Genomic DNA, 20,385 nt, shown 5'->3' with positions numbered 1-20,385 from the left:
CAAATCATGGCACAGCATTCTAAGAAATGTTGTATGATATTTTTCACCTGGAATATATGCTTGTAACTTTTCCTCTTGTCAGCACATTGACTGCAGTAGACTTGAAAATCTGATTAGTTTTCTTCTCTCTAATAAAATATGGTTGTATTTTATTACCTTATTACTGAAATCTACAAGGACTTTGTTTCAAAAACAGACAAAAATTCTAAGTGTGAATGTTAATAATACCAGGTGAAGAAACAGAAGAAAGCTGTTCCTGTTCTACTTTATTACATGACGGTGACACGTGCCCCATCTGTCTGAACTGCCTTCTGGAACAGGAGATTGGTTTTCCTGAGAACTGTAGTCATGCTTTCTGCATGACTTGTATTCTTAAATGGGCTGAGGTAAGACTGAAAAGCAAACTGTGTGTTGTTTTTCTGTTATTAAGCTGTACTGTGTCCAACAGTTATAGATTTATTTTTTTTTTTAAGAGCTACACTGTCTAACTTCATACAGAAGTGTTTGAATGACCAGCTTGTAAATAGATCAGTGGGAAACTTTCTGCTTAATGTGATGTAGTACTTTGTGGTAGGCTTTTACTAGGTATCATGCCTTATTAATGGTTTAGGGAGTTTAAGGAACAGTAAAAAAGCAACGATGGCTGTCTGAAAAATCAGATAGTATTATGTACATGTCATAATATTGCAGCGTCAGTCAAGCTTAATCTTATTTACTTATGTGCTGCTTCGCACGCTATGAGCTCTTAGGGCTGAAGCCAGTTGGTTTTCCTGTTAGTTTACAATACAAGTCTGATAACATCATGACTTTTCTAGAATACTCCTGAAAGGCTTGAGCGATATTCAGAATTTTTTAAAATATATTATTTAGTAACTAGATGACCTGTACCTCTGTAGATAGGGCTGGAACCTTTAAGTTGCTTGTTTGAACAAATTCTTGTTCATCCTTCTGTTTAATCAAAGATGATCAGAGGATGGAGCACCTCCCCTCTGAAGATAGACTGAGGGAGTTGGGCTTGTTCTGGAGGACAGCCTGGAGAAAAGAAGGCTGTGGGGTGACCTCATTGCAGCATTTCAGTACCTAAAGGGAGCCTACAGACAGGAGGGGAATCAACTCTTTGAAAGGGTAGATAACTGCAGGACAAGGGGAAATGGTTTTAAGTTGAGAGAGGGAAGATTTAGGTTGGATGTCAAGGGAAGTTCTTTACAGAGAGAGTGGTGAGGTGCTGGAACAGGCTGCCCAGGGAGGTTGTGGATGCCCCGTCCCTGGAGGTGTTCAAGGATGGATGGGGCCCTGGGCAGCCTGGTCTAGTATTAAATGGGGAGATTGGTGGCCGTTCATGTATCAGGGGGGTTGGAGCTTGATGATCCTTGAGGTCCCTTCCAACCCTGGCGGTTCTGTGATTCTGTCCCCTTGTTCCTCCTTTCTGTTTAATCCTTTTTCATCCTATGTGCCTTGTAAACAATGCATTAAGTCTTTGGGTTGCTACTTTGTCTTTCTTTTGTGCTTTTGAATAGGTTGTTACAGAAGACACTTTCTTTGCAATAGATTTCTTCTGCAGTAAATGGTTTTTTTAGTTTATCCTTTAGAAAGGTTGTTGTGTGTGTACCTATATGTGTAATATGTATATGTTCTCTTTAACTCGTTTCTAACTTTAATTTTTGTGCTCTTTTATTATCAAAGGTAGACAGTATCACAGATCATTTCTTAAGATTTTATGTGGTCTTCAGACTATCAAAAATTATTGGATGAAATCTGGCTTGTAATCACAGAACAGGTGACAAACTTTAAGTCTCCTATTGCCAGATTTTCTGTTCTGCAAGTGATTAATTGTAATGCTTTTGTTTAGCAGCGAACAGGAAATTCTCATACACAATTTTATCCTGATTTCCTTAGCTGGTAGTTGTTATGGCAGTCAGCACTGACATTACAGAGAAAGCATTACAGTAGGCTGAAGGCTTGCTGCTGCATTCCAGTGTGTTCACGGTGAGCTGAAAAGCATCTGATAGACAATGAGGAAAACAACTTTTTGTTCTGTATCGTTCACTTGCCATCTCTTAAATTTGTTGTCATGTCAAATTTATTTTGGCATGAAATGCTATAGAAGTAGAATAAAAGTAACTTCTGCTCTTTAGAGTTTACACGTGAACTGGATCTGTTGCTGCAGAAATATGGGGATTGTTTTTAATGCTGTAGAGGGCTTATGCTGCTTCTTTCCACATGTGATATCTAATGGGTAAAACCACCCAGCCTTCCTCTGGTTCTGGACCTTTTCAGTGCATGAAACTGCATTGCCTAAAGTGATAATTCAGTTTTTAAGTGCTTCGAAAGCTCTCTGATAAACGTGAAGAGGCTTTGCCTCTGAGGAGGTGAGGTTTTATAGCTTGGACTGACAGCAAAAATTACAAGCACGTGTCCACTTGAAGTGTGCTGGTGCTGTGTGTTAATAAATAGTACATAAATAAATAGTTCTCTTCTTTTTGAGAAACTTGTTACATAAGGCTTGCTTTCTCTGCTAGTTTTTGTTAATGATCAATCAAGAACTAAAGAATTAACAAAACAGTCATTTTTAAGTCCTTTGGAATAATTAAGATATCAAAACTACCTGCTCATTTAAAAATATGTTACCAGGTGCTGTTTAAGGAGTGGATATTCTTTCTTGAATATAAATAGGTTTCATGAGAGTTTTACTTTTTCTGTGAGCACTGGAGAACAGTTAAAAATAAAAAGCCTAAAGCTCTCAAAGGTTTTGCTTGATGTTTACATTCTCGTGGTGCTGTTATGTAACTACAACTGTATGCTCAGTCACCTTGCTAGCAATCTGTGTTCAAGTTGGACATTTTCCTATCCTGTGTTGTATCTGGTTTGAAATGTAACTGTACATAATCAAATTGTACATGATCATTGGTTTTTTTCTGATTAATTTATGGCTTTTATGTGTGCCTGTGTAGATCCTAGCTGAAAATGGGGCAGCTAGGCAGGTGGTAAGGGTATTTGCAATTTTGCTTGTCTAATTGTGGAAGATTTCCAGTATTACAACTACAGAGACATGCGCTGTGCCAGCAGGTTTTCTTACTGCAGTCAGCAGCCATACTGCTCTGAAGATGGTACTTTTTAAGAAGATGTTTGGGGGTTTTTTTGTTCCTTCTAAGTGAATAACTGCTGATTGATTCCATGGACTAAAATAGGTATTTGCCACAGAACACTGGATACATTAACTCCCAGTGATTAAACCTGAATATTTTGTAGCACTGCGGTTTGGTTAGTTAAACTCCTCTATTCTATTAAAGTCATCTTTTGTGCTTCTGACCGTGCTAACTGGTGCTCTCCTCTTAATTGCTCCTGGACTGGTGAAGTGGCAGGGAGTGTTGTCAGTAAGCGTGCAGAGACAAGCATAAGTGTCATTCATCCTCTGCTTGCTGTCACTCACCTCTGTAAGCTAGCACCATAATTTACTAATGTAGACTTTGAAGCTTGAGGCTTTTGTCTTTCAGTATGGCTGTTAGACAGTCTTACAGAGTACAGAGAACTTAAATGCCTCGATCTGAAGCTAAGGCTGTTAGACTCGGCATTCAGTGAGAGTGCTGAAGGAAAGTGTAAGGGTTACCTTCAGTGTAAGGAATGCATGCACGATAATATTGTTCTGCCTACATAAAAGCTCCTCTAGAGTCTTCAAATACCATCAGTATGGTTGTGTTACATCAACAGAAGTAATTGTGTGCATGTTCCCTGTCTCATACAAGTAAAAGCAGGTCAAAATTATAGATGGGTAAGCACGTATTCTGGTTTCCAGGAGAGGTCTGAATGCATTTAAATAAAGCTTAAAGGAGGTTGACTAGGTATTTATGTCTATCAGATAGCAAGAGTATCTGCAAAATCACCTCCACTAAGACAGCTTCTGTAGCAGCAAGGTTATCCTTCCTGCCTGCATGCATTCGAGGAGAACTCTTAGCTGTTTTGTATTCTAGCCAAAGGTGACAGTTTTAAGTTAGGGGACATAAAACATTTACTCTTCTTTTCTGTAGATGTTTTAACTTCCTTCTGTTCTTCAGACTGCTAGTAAATATGCTGAATAATTGTTCTTCTAGTATTTTTTTCTTATGAGCAGTCATGAGAGGAAGAGTGTTGAAAAAAGATTTAACATTTTCTGTTTTATCAACATTACTGTGCAAGAGATATGTTGACCTTTTATTTTTTTATTTTTTTTAGTGGCCCTTCCCTAGTAAACATATCTCTCCTAATCTTTGTTCCTGGCTTCTCTCATTTGTTTTTTTTCTTATTTGGAGAGTTTGGAAATGGAGTGCATTTAGCTGTAAGTTCTCCAAAGCTTTGGGGCACATTTAAGAAAGCAGCTAATGTGGCATCATGTTCCACAGTGATCTGCTGTAGTGCAAAGCAGTGTGAGCAGTACTAGGGTTATATGCATGAACTGAATATGCAGTGTGTTCAAAGAAGCCGTGAGCCTGAAAACTTAAATATGAAAAAAGCTTCTTGTTTGAGGTCATGAATGCATAGGCTGTGGATCTGAGGAAAAACTTCTTTAAAGTCATTGTGGAAAACCTAGGCTTTTTTTTTCCCCAACTACACATTCTTTTCAAATTACATGTTCTCTGATACATCTTTTTCTTGGCAGATTTATCGAGTGAAGTACGTTCATGCCACAGCTTACAAATCTGTTAGGGAGGTACAGCATAAAACTGCATGAATGTTTCTGAGCATGGGTTGAAGTTCTCCCTGTGAGACAGTATCAAAGAAAGTACAGTGACATAGTAGTTCTTCATCATAATTTTACAAATCCTTACAGGTCATAAGTGATTTTATCCTTTCCCGAAGACAGCCACTATTCCATTAATACTTGTCAGTCTAACATGGCATATAAGAGCAACAAATGATTACTTTGGATAAGAAGTAAAAGCTCCCAGCTGGAATGCCTTTAGTAGAGAAAAAACAGCTATTTACATAGTAACTAATTAGTGTGTTGATTAGATATTGAGACTGGAATCTCTGTTCTTATGTGCTCTGTATCTTCATTTACAGCAGTGATATTTTTGGAAAAAAAGAAAAAAGCTTCAAAAGTTACAGTACTTTTTCTAAAGCATGGCTACAGAAGTTTTGGAAGCTTGTGTGTGTGTGTGTGTGTGTGTGTGTGTGTGTGTGTGTGTGTGTGTGTGTAGGTTTGTTGCTTGGAGTTTTTATTATTGTTTTAGGTAAACTGAAAAAAGTCATCCTGGGTTCTGACTTGTTTCTAGAAAATGCAAGTGTATTTCCTGATGTCATCTTTTCATCCAGATGTAAAGAGATGTCTCACTGCATGTCACGTTGTGGTGTCTTGTATCACTGGAGATGGAAGCAGAGTTATTGAGGAATGTTTCTGGAACTGTTTGGGTTAATTTGAACTTGTTTGAGTAGCTTTCTAAAAATTCCCAAGACCTGTAACTGCTGCAGCCTTTGTCTTCATCACGTTGTTCAAATGCTGCTTGAAGTGATGCTGTTAAAAATAAGGGATGCTTTCTCTTTCAGATTAGAGGTTGCTGTTTTGTGGTAGCAGTTTAAAGAACACTGAATACCAAGTTATACCTGTAGAGCTAAAGCAGGATTTTGCTAGAGGATCATCAGAAGCAATTAAAATACTATTGAATGTATTTTCAGGGAACTTAAGAACAGGAGCAGATGTGCAGGTGCTTTCCAGGGTCCATGAACACTTACTGTTGATACTGTTGTGCTGTGTGAAGATAACTGTTCAGATATTGCAGGCTAGGTGAGAGAAGGGGTTGCTGCAGAGTTACCAGTTCAAACGTTGAAGCTGCAAGGTAGTTTCATGTAGAGAGTAAAACAGGGATTTTGAACAGCGTGCTGAGTTACCTTCTCTAAGTAGTATTGGGAATAGAACTTGTAAGTATTGGCTGTGTGATTATATTAAATACTTGTGTTCTTTTTTGTTCCAAGTTTTACATATCTATGTTAAATTAGGATATTGTATGGAATTGTAATTCTTCTAAGGTTGTGATACACACACCCTGTTCTGCACAATAAAAGTGACAGCTACTGTGTGGACTTGTTCTGTATCAATGGCTATTTTTCTCAAGTATTTTTCCCCCCAAAAGGATGGTGTACATTCATCGTTGTTCATAATGTTTTATGGATAGAAACTCAGCAGAGAGGATGGGCTGACTTGCCTTGAATAAAAGGATGTCTTTTCAACTTTGTTTACTGAGCCATCTTTTCAATATAAATAATGATAGAAAGATGAAAGAAATAACAATAGGGATGAGTAGAAGGAAACCATTCTTCCTACTTTCTTATTGTAAAGGTGTAGCCATCTTTTCTTACCCCCCAACTTTGTCCTGTAGCATAAATTTGGCCTCGCTATTGGGAAAAAGGACAATTTTTTTTGTTGCTTCCAATTCCACTGATGCGTTTATAGAAAAGTGTAGTATAGACAAAGAAACCTGGATTTCTTCATGACTGCAGGCAATTGTACCCAGCTGGGGAGCACAGGGCAGCGGTGCACTTGACTGTCCTGTCTTTCTGGAATTTCACTTGAGAATTCTCTTGAGATGTTTTGCAAACTGTCAGATATTGCTAGAGCTATGAAAAGCGAGTGGGTAGGAGTAGAAAAAACATCTAGTCTTTCTGAACATATCTGAGCCTTACTGTAGCTTCTGATTCTTCCAGATTGTTTTCCTCTCTTTCTGCTTCTTATAACCATATGTAACTGTTAAGCATTTCTCCAGGAAAAACTGGTCATGTAAAAGTGAACTCTTTCCTAGTGGAGTAAAAATGCTTGTCACTTGAACTGCTGCTAGTAACACTTAGCATTCTACGATATGTCATTGCTGTGAATGAACAGAACTTACCATGATGTAAACTTGTGAGCATAACTTAATGTTCATGTGTAAATCCAATGTTGCAACAGATTGTCTTATGAAAACTGAACTTCCAGTTAACCAAAATCCAGAAATAGGACCAAGAATTACTAGGAAAACTGTGCCTCCTCCTGTCTGTGGCAGTCATAGATACGTGTATGAATGGAAATACCTACTGAGAAGTCTGCAGCAGGTTCATACTGCCAGATATGCCAGCTGAGCACCACATTACTGCAGGGCAGCTGTATGTTCACTGCAGGACAAAAACTTGTAATCTGAGCCCTTAGGGATCTTGCTTAATTGCCCAGTATGCTAATTTTAGCACAGCAGGAACAATAAAAAAATCCCACAACAGGGGAAACAGCTTTTAGTTGGAATAAAATTCTGGAGCTTCATAAGGAGGAGGTAAGGACTTCCTTATCCTGTTCAAAAACTTGTTCATGCAAGTATCATATCTGGTGGGGGTTTTTTTAGCTGTTTTTTTCCTAATTCAGTTTAACTTTTCTGTCTACTTCAATTGAAATTGGAAGCTGTTCAAACGCTCAAGATTTGGGGACTGAGTTACATGAATCACAAGGAAGTTGAGGAGTCTGAAATTGAGAAAGGAAGAGAATCAGCTGGAAAATGAAAAGTCCTGATGAAAAGACTAGAAATTCATCACTGAACTTCAGGGCAGAGTTCACATGCAAGTTTCTCATAATTGCTCGTGCAGTTGTAATACTACATCTTACTTGCATAAATAAAAAGTAGGGTTAAAGTTCTCTTAAGAGTGGAAAAAATACACTTTGTATATTGGTTCTTGTATAGTGAGTTAATTAGAGCTGAAGGCTTTATGTTGAGTTTTGTGTTTGCATTTGTTTGGTTTTTGTGGTTTGTTTTTTTTTTTTAAAAGACTTCAGAACTGCTCTGCTAATGGCTCCTAAAGTGAAGGGAGGGGGTGACTGACAGACATGTATATGGAATTAAATGAATAAATGATTCTGTAGCAGCAAAAGCTACTAGCTTGTTCCATATGGATTTCTCTGCAAGTGGATTCTGTCACCCAGCGGAGCCAAGTTTCAGTTGAATTTTCTATTGCTATTAATATTTTATTGTTCTGAGTGTAACTGTAGGATGAAGTACCCTTCTGTTTCATTCTTTTGCAAAGTGTTTTGTAAAACTTGAGTTGTTTTAAACATGGGAGTCAGTTCTCTTCGTAGACTGCAAAAAGGGGAGAAGTAGTGCAATCACAAAAATGCCTAAGTGGAGCAAAGGTGTTATCCTGTGTGCTTTTTATCAGAAAACTGGACAGATATTACAGGAAAGGTTGTGGAAGGGGATTGACTCTGGTCTTAGCTTGTTGCTTTTTTTTCTGCTCTTTCACCTCCGTTGGTGTGAATTTTTGGATGGTGGGCTGTTTGGAGTTTTGGTGTTGTTTTGGTGGTGTTTTTTTTTCTTTAGTTACATTGCTGCCAGTGCTACTAAATAATAGAGTGTCTGTTTGCACTGTTGGTCATTGAACTCGAGGGAGGAACAGATAAGCACAAGAAGATAATTACATCTTGAACACTTGCTGGCAATGTGCAATAAACCAGCAGTGCATTGTAATTCTTGACTGTATATGGAAACTTTCTAATGTTTTGTTGCTTCTGGGCCAGTATTGGAAGCGCCACAATGTAGTAGACAGCAAAGGTTAAATATGAAAAGTCCTAAAGAGGCAGCAGAGAACTGTGAAAACAACGCGCTGGTGGCGGAAAGGTTGGGAAGTTTGAACAGAGATCAAAGCAGTACTGACTGGCAGGGAATGACTTGTTTGATTTCTGTTAAAAAGATAGTGGTGGATTTAGAAGCTGAATAGCTCAGACATCAGGAGATGTGCCAGTGAGCTCCACACTTGTTAGAGGACTGAAATTGAGAAGTGAAACTGCTCTGTATGACATCTGCCTCCACCTATGTCCTGTAGTTATGTACTGTTTTATTCCTAGTGTTTGTTAGTATTCTGTGCTCAGCATTAGGGAATGAGGACGTTTGTGCACTGGTATAAAACCAGCATTACCTACCAGGGATTTAACTTCCTGTTGTTCTGTTAGTTACTATATTATTGAATAAAAATACCAAACCCTGAGATTTTTCATAGCTTACTGTAGATTTCTAATGGGAAAAATAATTTTTCAGACACAGGCTTCGTGTCCTATTGATCGCAGACCATTTCGAGCAGTATGTCAGCTTGGTGCATTAGAAGATCAGAGGAAGGTACGTTTTGGGCCTGCTTTTTCTTACATAGCTTCAGTTGTATTAGTGTGTGAGTTATGCTGCAGCCTTTTATTCTGATGTCTGTGTTAAATAAGACTCCCTAATGAAATAATTACAGCTGTAATGTTTATATTAGGCACTTGAAGCTAGGAATCGCTCTAATAATTTTTTCAAACAAAATGTTTACAGTAATAATAATCATAATGTTGTTATTGGTGCTGCGTACTGTTTTTGAACATTCCTGATACGTTCAGGAATAGAACCACAGTAATTGGTCTCCAAGTACTTTTTTAAACTAGGCTATGTAAACAAGTGCTGTATTAATAAGCATGTGATCTTGTATATTCTTTTTAGCTAAGAGAAATCTTACATGTTCATGGTCTCCAATTCAGGAACAAAAACTAACGAATGAAGGAGGAATCAGTTAATGCTAAGCCTTGCTGAGCCTAAATTTCTGAATCTTTTCATCTTCCAGTTCTTCTGAAAATAGACTATTTTGGAAATGTGTATAGAAGGATGCTGACATTTTTATGCACAGTTTGGGGTTCTGTGGTAATACTGTGAAGCTGCTGGCTTTGCTTTTGGTCATGCTTTGGAAACAGGCTCCTCCTGGCCATTTCTTGTGATTCTAGAGCCCCAGGTACTCAACTGCAGAGCAACAAGGCGACAGCTGCGGCTGCTTCCTTCTCAGCAGAAGCCATATGTAGCACGTTCTGTTGTTTTATTTCTGAACAACCACAGCAGCAGCTGAAGACAGATAAACTGAAGTTTTCATTTGGAAGAGTTTCAGGGCCTTATCAAAATCTGGTTTGAAGGGGTTTTGTTCACAGATCTGCACTATGAAAAGCAGACAAGGAGGAAGGGCCCTACTCTGAAAAAGAGCAGCAGGGACAGATGGAAGGTGTACTGAGAACTGTTGATGTAGTGGTCAGTGTTAGCGGGAGCGATGTCAGCACGTGGGCAGCTTGTCCATCATGATATTCATGAGTAGAACACTAACAGCTTACAACATAACACAGTTGAGACTCTAGAAAAAGGAAATACTAGATGTCTAGTGAGAGAAATGGAAATGTAGCTAACAAAGTAACTTTGTCGTTGCAAAAATTTCATTACCAAATTTTCAGTGAGGGGTAGTAGTACGTAGATGAGGTCCTTGCTGTGGCAGGCTGAATGTTCAGGGGTTCTGATGCTGTGGCATAGTCAACATACGTATCAAGATGTAAGCTTCTTCCTCCATTAAATGAAAAAATCTTTCAAGTCTGTGAACTGCGAGATGAAGAAAGCAATAATCTGAGAGTAGTTCCAACTTCTTCTGTTTGAGCTTATTTTTGTGTAGACCTTAAGGGAACTTGAATACATTTAAAGCCTATGTTTACTAAGGTTTCTAGTCTGGACTGACTTCATTTTTTCAATGCAGATTCAGGTAGAAAAACAGCAAAAGATAAAGAAAGATGAGGAGTACTGTACCTGGAATAAGGAAAAATATAGCCATGCAAAGATAAGAAGATTTCTGAGGTTGGTATTGCACTTAATATAGGGCATTCTAATTTGAATTATCTAAAATCGAAGTTGAAATCTTACAGAAATGTACAGCCTGCAATTAAAATAATTTTTTAAAAGTTTGTCTAAAAATGAACTGTTTTCCACCCATGGTAGTTGAGCTGCTACTACTATTGCTGCTGTAATTTCATCTTAAATACTCTTGTAATCAATAAGTATTGAGCAATGTATTTCTTACTTGAGATCTGAAATAGATCTTTTGTCAGATTTCCTTGGGAAAGAAAAAATCATTAATTTCTGATAAGGTTTTATGTGTAAAACATGTTTCAGCCATCTTATATTTTGTTATCTGAATAGGCCAGCCCTTTTATCTTGCGTATTATTAACATTAATGATGTTCTTTTTTGCCATAAAACAGCTGTAGCCTACAGCTTTTTTCATCCTAGTGAGTTTGAGAGGAAGGTGTGGAAATGGTGTTCCTGTTTTGAAAAAAAATTGGTTCTCACATTTGTTGTATTGCATGAGAAGATTGAGATTACACAGATAAATGTCACTAAATACTGATGATTTAAAGTCACTGTTTCATTGAGTTTGTGATGTGCACAGAGTCCTTGAGATAAGACTTTACTACAGAAAAGATAACTGAAAGTAAATTACCTTTCTTTTTTTAACTGTTGCTAGAAAAGATTGTTTCACCTCTCTGAATCACTCTTGACTTCTGTATTCTTTTAATACTTACATCAGCCAGTTGTGAAACCTTTCACAGGTTTTCCATTAAATTGAGCAAGGTTAGCCATTCAGATTTAAAGCAGAAAATTATATTTTGTTGTGCAAATGGATTTTTTTCTATCCTTAACCTTTTTAAAGCACTTCAGCATTTAATACGTGGAAAATGATGTACAGGATACAAGATTAGGTGTTAATAGCAGTCAGAATATTGGTTTATGAGCATATAAATTCTTTCGATCAGAAACTGATTTTGAGTGTATAAACTCATAGTTTAGGTACGCCCTGAATGTTGCTGCTTTTGTAATGTCTTCTGTTAATGTTGCAGAAGAGCTGTGTGCTCAGACAGAGGGTCCTTAGCAGCAAAATTGAGGAAAGTTGTGAAGAAGAAATGCAGTAAGTTATTATTTGTTCTCTGTTTGCTAAAATTGCTGGGTTTTATTGTGCAACTCTTGAAGTACTTTTCTTGATGTGCTTACTTTTTTGGTATATTATTACTATTGTTTATATTTGCACATATAAGCCTAATGCCAGGGAATTGAAGCTGGGAAGTACAAAGCTGCAATATCAGAAAGTGCTGTACTGGCTTTACTGGTAAAACTCCCTTTTCCACTTCAGTCACAGAGGAATTGTATTTAGTTTCAGTATAAGATCATTTTAGATGACTTGTTGCTGACACACAGCTAATGATAAGCAAAAACCACAAAGTTTATTTTTACTGAAAGTGCAGAAACAAGAAGCACTGAGCAGTATTATGAGGCTCAGTTGACAGGCACTGTTCTGTGTATTCATAACTTCTGAAAGTAAGCAAGTATCACAAGAAATGAGAAGTAGTTGATGTATGAAAGATTATTGTGACGGTTTTACTGACGTTGTGTAAACACATTGCAGATCATCTTGGGATATGTTTTTAGTAGCATCTGGTTGTGCTAACACTTAATGAACAATTAAAAACTGAAATGTTAAAGTCTAGATCACAGTTCTGCTTATTTTACACAGGTAGTCTTTTGTCTGACAAACAAAACAAGAAAGCTCTGTCTGTGAAGGTAAGCAAGGTTGGTTCCGATAATGAAACATTTGTAAACTTTTTTTTCAGGAAGGCATCTTTCAAACAGCATCTCATCCTATTTTTAAGTTCATTAATTCCAGAATGATGCAAAACTGTTCAGTTTATATTGCCATGTTGTGAAAGAAGTGATGAGAATACATAGTATGATGTTCTCTCTCTCACAGACATTTTTGAGGTGGTAAATATTTTCATTTAGATTAGGATGTCACATTTAAAATACTGTAACTACCCTACTTTCATCTTTATTCATCAAAAGAAGGTGGGATCAGCTACAGTTGTTAACCTAAGTATCATTATGTGAAGGATATGAGAATTTCCATTATTTTTTATGAAAATTTGAAAAGTAGTAACTAACCAATTTGCTAGGAATAAGCCATGGACATTCTAGTTTACATTAAGTTGATTTTTAATAGGAGATTTCTATGTGAATGCTGGTTTTCCTAGGCTTCTTTTTTTTTTATTTTTCTTATTTTTGTTCATAATTTTTAGCCTATAATACATGTTCTAAGTGGAATTTTTAAGCACCTACAAAAGTTCTATTGTTTGATTTCTGCTTTCCCTTCTTTCAAAAATATTTCAGGTTCAGGTTAGGGGTCTGGGGCACCTCCCCTATGAAGACAGGCTGAGGGAGCTGGGCTTGTTCAGCCTGGAGAAAAGAAGGCTGTGGGCTGACCTCATTGCAGCATTTCAGTACCTAAAGGGAGCCTACAGACAGGAGGGGAATCAACTCTTTGAAAGGGTTGATAACTGCAGGACAAGGGGAAATGGTTTTAAGTCGAGGGAGGGAAGATTTGGGTTGGATGTCAGGGGAAATTCTTTACAGAGAGAGTGGTGAGGTGCTGGAACAGGCTGCCCAGAGAGGCTGTGGATGCCCTGTCCATCCCTGGAGGTGTTCAAGGCCAGGTTGGATGGGGCCCTGGGCAGCCTGGTCTGGTATTAAATGGGGAGATTGGTGGCCCTGCATGTGGCAGGGGGGTTGGAGCTTGATGATCCTTGAGGTCCCTTCCAACCCTGGCCATTCTGTGATTCTGTCTCAACTTAGTGATCAGGGCTTTCCTGATTATAGTAAGCTAACCTTTAAATTTGTTTGCATGAGGTAGTTGTGGGTAATTGATTTCATTTTAGAATCATAGAATCCTTAGAATTCAAAGGGATTTTTAAGGCCATCTCTGACTCCCCTGTGATGAATAGGGTCAACACAGCTAGATCAGGTTGCTCAGAGCCCAGTCCAGCCTGGCTTTGAAAGGTCTCCTGGGACAGGGCATCCACCAGATCTCTGAAGTGTGAGTGTTGGTGTTCATTGTTTTGTCTTACCTGAAGTTTAAAAATTGAGAGGAAGAACTGTTCAGGTCCTTATTTTGCGTACTGCCTTGTGGCATGTGTTGTAGGGGCAGGTACTACAGCATGCAGCATTCTGTAGCTGCTGACCCTTATACATATCTCATCCCTGGCCACCGTAATTATAAGGCTGTCTTTAGCTCCAGCCTCCCCCTCCTAAGTCAGGTATTTAAAATTTTTGTTAATGTTGCCAGTTAGAGTTAACATTGCTTTTCATTGATTTGAAGAGGTTTAGGACTGGGAGGGTGGTGCTTGGTAGTAAATCAAGCACTAATTTGGCTTCGAGATTGCTCAGTACTTCTGTATGTAACTTCTGTGATTTATTGTACCAGTTAGTAGCATTGTCTCACAGTATAGATTATAAAAAAATCTGAATAAAGAGAAGTAAAACTTGGGAGGACATACAGTGCTTAATTTAATTATCCACTGTGCATTCAACATTTGAAAGGAAGCACTCATTTACTAACTGCACTTAATGGAAATATCTGTGGAACAGTTGGAAACCTTTTTTTTTTTTTTTTTTTTTTTTAAAAATGGAGATGAAAATGCTGATGTTCAAAACCAGAGCATCTTTAAAACATTTTTAAAACAGCTTTTTTGGAGAAACTTACTGTGATAAAATGGATAATGGTACAGTAAGCTGGCTTTCTGTGCCTGAGTTTCATAGAGCATGTAGAAAATGACTGCATACTTGAGACATAATGTATGCCTTATAAAGTTTATTTTTCTTTGGAATAAATATTTTCTGTAAGTTCCCACCTTAAAATACGGATGATGGGGAATGAATAGGAACGTCTCAGTCAAATTCCAGCTGACGTTAGCCCTTGAGGTGATAGGATACGTGGCAAAAGCAGGTCACTGTAGATTAGTGTGTCAGTGTGGGAGCTGTCTGGAGGATTATTGTTCAGGGCTTTTTTTGTAGCCAGCCCAATGCACAGCAGCAGATTCAAGCTGTTTACTGATCACAGTGCAAGAAGCAGTGCACTAGCATGCAGTGGTTTGTTAGGTATTGTTAACTCCTGAAATGAAAAGTGGTATCTGTTGAGATATAAAGGTGATTCTGAGGATTTATTTCTGTGTGAGGGTGCAGTAAACAGACATACCATTTAATCTGGAATTTTCTAATTCTGTCTAAATGTAAAGAAGAATCCCAGCTGCTCATACGTTTTCTTTAGATCAAGCATGCAATGAGCAGAAGGGATCTGTTTGAAGATCTTTGCTGTGGTTCATTAGGTAGCAGAAACAGGTATTGTGAAGCAGTAAATATTGGGCTCATTTATGTATGATTTCTATATGAAGCACTAAGGATTTTACTATGAACAGTCTGTAAAAATGATTTTTATTTGCAGAGTGCATGCTAAGTTTCTTTTTTGTTTTTTCAGTCTCAAAATTCCCATTTGATGTGATGGCAAATGGTACTAATGCTGAGCCTGCTTTTTCTGAGCTGAAGTGTAGCTGACATTTAATTTCAATGCATGGTTGTGTATTAAATGCTAATCATTCCATTTTGCGTGTTCCTGTTTTTTTGTAGACGAGAAGACAGACCTGCTGGAATGAGTGCTTCAGGACTAGTTTCCATAGTGCCCTTCCAGCCAATGGTAGCAGTGAAGAATCCTTTCTTAGCTGTAGAAATGACTGGTTAGTGTACACCAATGCTCAAAATAAACTTTGAGTTACTGTATTGTAGATGCTGTAGCTCCTTCTGCTTCTATCTGTATGTTACTGCCTTGCAATATTTTGAAGTTTTACTGCTTTTATATTTGTTACAAATCAGCAGTTAAAAAAAGATGAACGTTTGCAAGCATTTCAAAATGAGTGCAGTTAAATCAACATCCCAATATCTGCTGTGTATTCAGCATAAAATATTTAAGATTATGCTCTTGATTTCATTGATTTAGTAGGAATTTAGCTCACATTTCAAGTCCTTGAAAAATTGAAGCCTGGAGTAGAAGAGGGCTAGTCCTGTTATTACTAGAGCAGTTAGTAAAACAGCTAGCAATAAATCTCCTGTTATGTAGCAGAAACAATTGTGGCTTTTCATTGTTTGGTGTCTCCAGGAGGAGCACTTTCAATGTACACAAAGTAATTTTGCATAATGAGTAGCTAAGGAGCACAAGAAATTTTTTTTAAAAGGAGAAAAAGAGTAGCTGAAGAGTAGTGTAACATTATTTGGACAATATGACCTCATAAAAAGAATACTGTTAGTATGTTTTCAGCAGTTTGTAAGTGAAAAATCCATAAATGGAAAATATGCAATACATACAAAAGAGGTGCAAAGTTTTCAGCAAAGTTTTCACCTTCTTTCAGCTCTCCAGAACACACATTTTGTATCCTATTTTGCATTTTCTCACCTAAAAGTGTATTTACTACTTCAGTTATCCTTGCAATGACTGCTTTTCCCTTCAAACTGTGTATGTATATATTTGCATCATAGCTGCTGAAAGTTATAATACAGTTAAATTTGAAGATTAGCAATTGATAAAAGCAGTTATTGAAATAAGGAATTCTAGTAATAAAAAGGTGTTATTAAATGACATGATATTTGTATTTTAGTACAGAATTCACAGATGTCAATGCATTGATCAGGCAGAAGAGACAAGAACTGGAATTGTCCTGTTCATCAATGCTTGCTAGAGTTGAAAGGTATATGTCATGCTGTTTTTATGTAAATGGATTTTCTGCTGTGTCTTGTGGTATCACAGAAGCACCAAGGTTGGAAAAGACCTTCAAGCTCATCCATTCCAACCATCCACCAATCACCAACAGTTCTCACTAAGCCATGTCCCTCAACACAATGTCCAAACGTTCCTTGAACACCTCCAGGGTCGGTGACTCCGCCACCTCTCTGGGCAGCCCATTCCAGTGCCTGACCACTTCTTCAGAGAAGTGGAGAACTTTTCTTTAATCCTTGTAATGAGCATAGTAACTCCATTGACGTGTGCATAAAAATGCAAGCTTAAACATTTTTCACTTAATTTAGAAGGTAGTGTATATGAGCTCTTAAAATTATTTCTATCATTGCAGATCAGGGTGTGTTTGTTATGATGTCAGTCTGACTCTGACTTCCCTTCATGGATGGTTCCAGCACTTTTTCTGACTGTTAGTAGGCAAATTCATAATAGAAAGAGTAAGAAGGATTTTTTCAAGTGAAACAGAACATGAGAAATTTTTTGTCAGAGAGCTGATAAATGAGCGTTAAAGCACACCCTAAAGATATCTTCATGAATCTAAAGCAGAATTATAAAAACAACAGATTTAAAGTTGAAAATATATATATATATATATAAATAGATCCAACTCTCTTTGATATTAATTCTACAACATACTCTGCCTTTGGCATAAAATGGACAACAGAAACTGGATAAGAGATTTTCTTATTATAACTAAAAGCTGCACTTTGGATTTTAATAACAAGTTATGTGTTTCTTTTCACACACTTCTCCTTGGGGAAAGTTTAATTCTAACTCAATGGTAGCTTAAAAGTAGTAGATTACAATGACATTTTTGTACGCTGTCTTTCGTATTTTTGCAGAAAAAACACTGTTCTTACACTGAAGTGCTACATTAGCTTTCAGGATTTTATTTCCAGTAGTATAGTCTCCTAATTTGAAGTAGTCTCTTTGTTACATTTTGGCTTTGAGTGTATATTGCTTTAACATAACATACTTTCTTGGAACTGTTTTACCAGATTAGACCTCATGGTAAGCCTGGAAGAAGGAAAGCTTTGTTTTCTGTCAGCTTTGTGTTTCCCTCTACACTGTAAGGTAGAGGCCTTGTGTTTGCATAATGGTCTTGAGTGTTCTTTCCAAAACTTCCTGCAAACAGCTCTAACAATTAACATTAATGATTTTACTTTTACAGAATTCCTTTGGTGTCTTATGGAGCTGAAGCTGAGACCTTTCTTCTCACTTCTACTGCAGTGGCAGGGACAGTTCTTCCAACAAATATCAGGCCTTTGGAAAACTTTGGTAAACTTTTTTTTTGTAAGTTTTCTTTATAGCTAATGGGGAGTATTGTGAAAATGTGATTCTCAAAATTCAAACTTTCAAAATCAGCTGGTGTATTTCTTAAATTGGAGCGTACAACTTGAGCTGTACGGAGAACAAGTGTTCTGTGTAACTTAATTCAGTTCCTAAATTCAGAATTTTCTCTCATGTTACAGCTTTTTATCTTATTTGAAGATACACTGCATTATAAGATACATGCATTATATGAAGATAAACTGCAATATTTGGATCTCCTTCAGTGTGTCTGCAAGCTCAACAGGGCAGAAACTTGCAAAGGTGTTGAAGCTCCACAGTGTGACAGGAAATTAGCAGAAGACAAGATATGGCAGGGATTACCTTTCTCCAGTTGCTTTAATTGCCTGTCTCCCCATACTCAGCTGGAGTGTAGCTTCTCTTCCTGTTGTCTGCACAAATTTCAGAAGTGGGAGCACTTCTGAAAAAAAAAAAAAGAGTGCTGTTCTTTTAAGTCTGGAGATAATACCTTTGAATTTGAAATTAGGCCACTTCCATTTGACTAATAGGGAAAAAGATGGAAGAGATTTTGGTTTCTTTCGGCCTACTTGAATCAAGGAAGTGAATTATGAGGAAGAATTAAGTAGGAGGATGATTGAAGAAATGCTTTATTAGTTCATATTCTGCATTGTTGTTAAATGTACTTATTTCACTTCCCCACTTGCCAGTAAAAAAAAATAGGTTACTTCCTCTGGCTTTTTTGGCAGTTTAACTGATGCTTAACTGTTTCTGCTTCTAGTAGTAATGAGTGTGTGTGGTAGCTTCTATCTCTTGATTTCCCAGTCTTCTTTGCTGTGTCCCAGAAGCAGAGGGAAAAATAATCAGTTTTTCTATGAGTTGAAGAGTATTCATGTAACCTCCAAAATACTTTTCAATGTTAGACAATTTAGAACAGATTTATTACCATTGATAATTGCTGCAGCTGACTTGCAAGTACTGATGATGTTGTCAACTACTAATGCAGAACTTGAAAGTAAATGCCTTATGCTGTCTTTTGGGAGAAGCAGGAAATGGAATCTTTATGGGGGGGGAGGGAAGGATGTATGTTTTTTTTAAATTTACATTTTTAAATACTTTTCTCACTCACCTGGGTTAGAAGTTAGATGTTTTACATTTTGAAAAGTAAAATTACCAAGCTAAAAAGACAGCAAATAAATTTATTTCTGTAAATATGCTTTTGCCACACCTAAACTGGAGTTCAGATATTTAATGTAATAGATTTTTTATGCAGTGGACAAAGTGGAAGACAGTCATCGATGTTGAAACTTAAAGCATTTTAGTGTATGGACACTAAAATTCTAAGTAATCTTCAGATTTGACTTGAAGGCTTCCTGCCAGCAAGGGACATGCAGGAGGCAGAGTCTTGAAATTTCCCCAGTGGATCCACTGGTGGGTGTAAAGTGTGAAGAATGCCCCCTGTGGGTTTGGGCACATCCTGTGAGTGTTCCTTCCCCATTCTGCTTTTTTATATTGGCTTAAGAGAGGAAGCACAGGAAAAAATGGTAGGGAAAAAAAGCAAGGAGAAATTAACCTTTTAGAGATTCTTTTAGAGATGCATGGCATGCAAATATGTGAAGAGGGGAGTGACCTCTTCTCTTACAAGTAATATGAAATGAAGAGGCAGAAGATGGAGGAAACACGGATAAAACTGGGACTTTCTGCAAAGATGAACAATGAAATGAAAAAAAATAGACATGCAATTTAAAAACAAATGTTTTTTCTTTAAATGTGTTTCTTGAATCTTTTTTGATGCTTTGTCTTATTCCTCTCTTTTTAAATATGTTCTTAAGTAGCTTATAAAAGAGATATTTCAGTATTTGTGAGATGTGATAAATTAATTGCAAAATCTATTGAAATTGATCTTTCTAAGCAAGTTTCTACTGTTTGTGTATAAGATGAAGCTGTGAATGGAATGAATTTAAGGAGCAAATCCTTTATTTTTGGAGTCTACACAGAGTATGAAACAAAGTAATGGACCTCTCAAGAAATTAACATAGTTCTGAATTGAGTATTACATTTAAGAATATTTACTTAATTGTCATTTATCTTAAAGTCTGGAGCTGTCACTCGCAAACTTTCAGATGCATTGAGTATGTACAATCTATTCCCTGTGCTGCAAGGCAGCAGAATTTGTCCAGTTTGCCATGGAGCGTTCAGGGACTTTCTTAAAACATTGGAATGAGTTTATACTGTCAGGAATTAGATTTTGTAGAGAAGTGTGTTGTCAGTGGTGCTTCTCATCAAGTGCTTCCCGTGTGATCGTCCCTGACAGTTGTCTGAAAATCTTACTCTAGTACTGAGTTTCTCTTCTGTAGTATTGAGCTTCACCTCCATAATGTTGAGGCTTCACTGACAACAAGGCCTGCACACAAGAATGATGGGAATTGCTATATGCTAAGAATATGAGATAGCTACTTTTACTTTTGTAGTGGTTTAAATACTGACCATGTTTGAATATCATTCTTGCTTTATCAGCAGTGGTTTAATTGTGAATGCCATTATTGTCCATATAGCCATGTCAGTGCTGCTTCTGAAATGCATTTCCTGGTGCCTAATACTTGATTTTTGTTAAGTCTTATTCTGTTCTGCACTGGGGTGGGGTGGACTTGATTTTAGCTAGGTAAGCTGTGGCAGC

General features: G+C 37.3%; 1 protein-coding gene across 5 annotated transcripts in view; it reads left to right on the top strand.

The window, feature by feature from the left end:
* Positions 1 to 20,385, top strand: part of SCAF11 (SR-related CTD associated factor 11) — a 41,861-nt gene that overhangs the window by 10,918 nt on the left and 10,558 nt on the right. For 4 of the 5 annotated variants that reach the window (XM_048947617.1, XM_048947634.1, XM_048947645.1 and 1 more), the window contains 8 exons: positions 232 to 386; positions 9,021 to 9,098; positions 10,516 to 10,613; positions 11,653 to 11,720; positions 12,324 to 12,379; positions 15,263 to 15,369; positions 16,285 to 16,374; positions 17,593 to 17,699. In XM_048947617.1, coding sequence (XP_048803574.1) covers positions 232 to 386; positions 9,021 to 9,098; positions 10,516 to 10,613; positions 11,653 to 11,720; positions 12,324 to 12,379; positions 15,263 to 15,369; positions 16,285 to 16,374; positions 17,593 to 17,699 — 759 coding nt within the window. The remainder of the gene's footprint in view (positions 1 to 231; positions 387 to 9,020; positions 9,099 to 10,515; positions 10,614 to 11,652; positions 11,721 to 12,323; positions 12,380 to 15,262; positions 15,370 to 16,284; positions 16,375 to 17,592; positions 17,700 to 20,385) is intronic. The other variant, XM_048947655.1, reaches the window with a different exon arrangement.

The sequence above is a fragment of the Lagopus muta genome, chromosome 1, assembly GCF_023343835.1.
Source record: "Lagopus muta isolate bLagMut1 chromosome 1, bLagMut1 primary, whole genome shotgun sequence".
In the NCBI taxonomy this organism is placed as follows: Eukaryota; Metazoa; Chordata; class Aves; order Galliformes; family Phasianidae; genus Lagopus; species Lagopus muta.
This window is presented reverse-complemented; position numbering and strand designations above follow the sequence as displayed.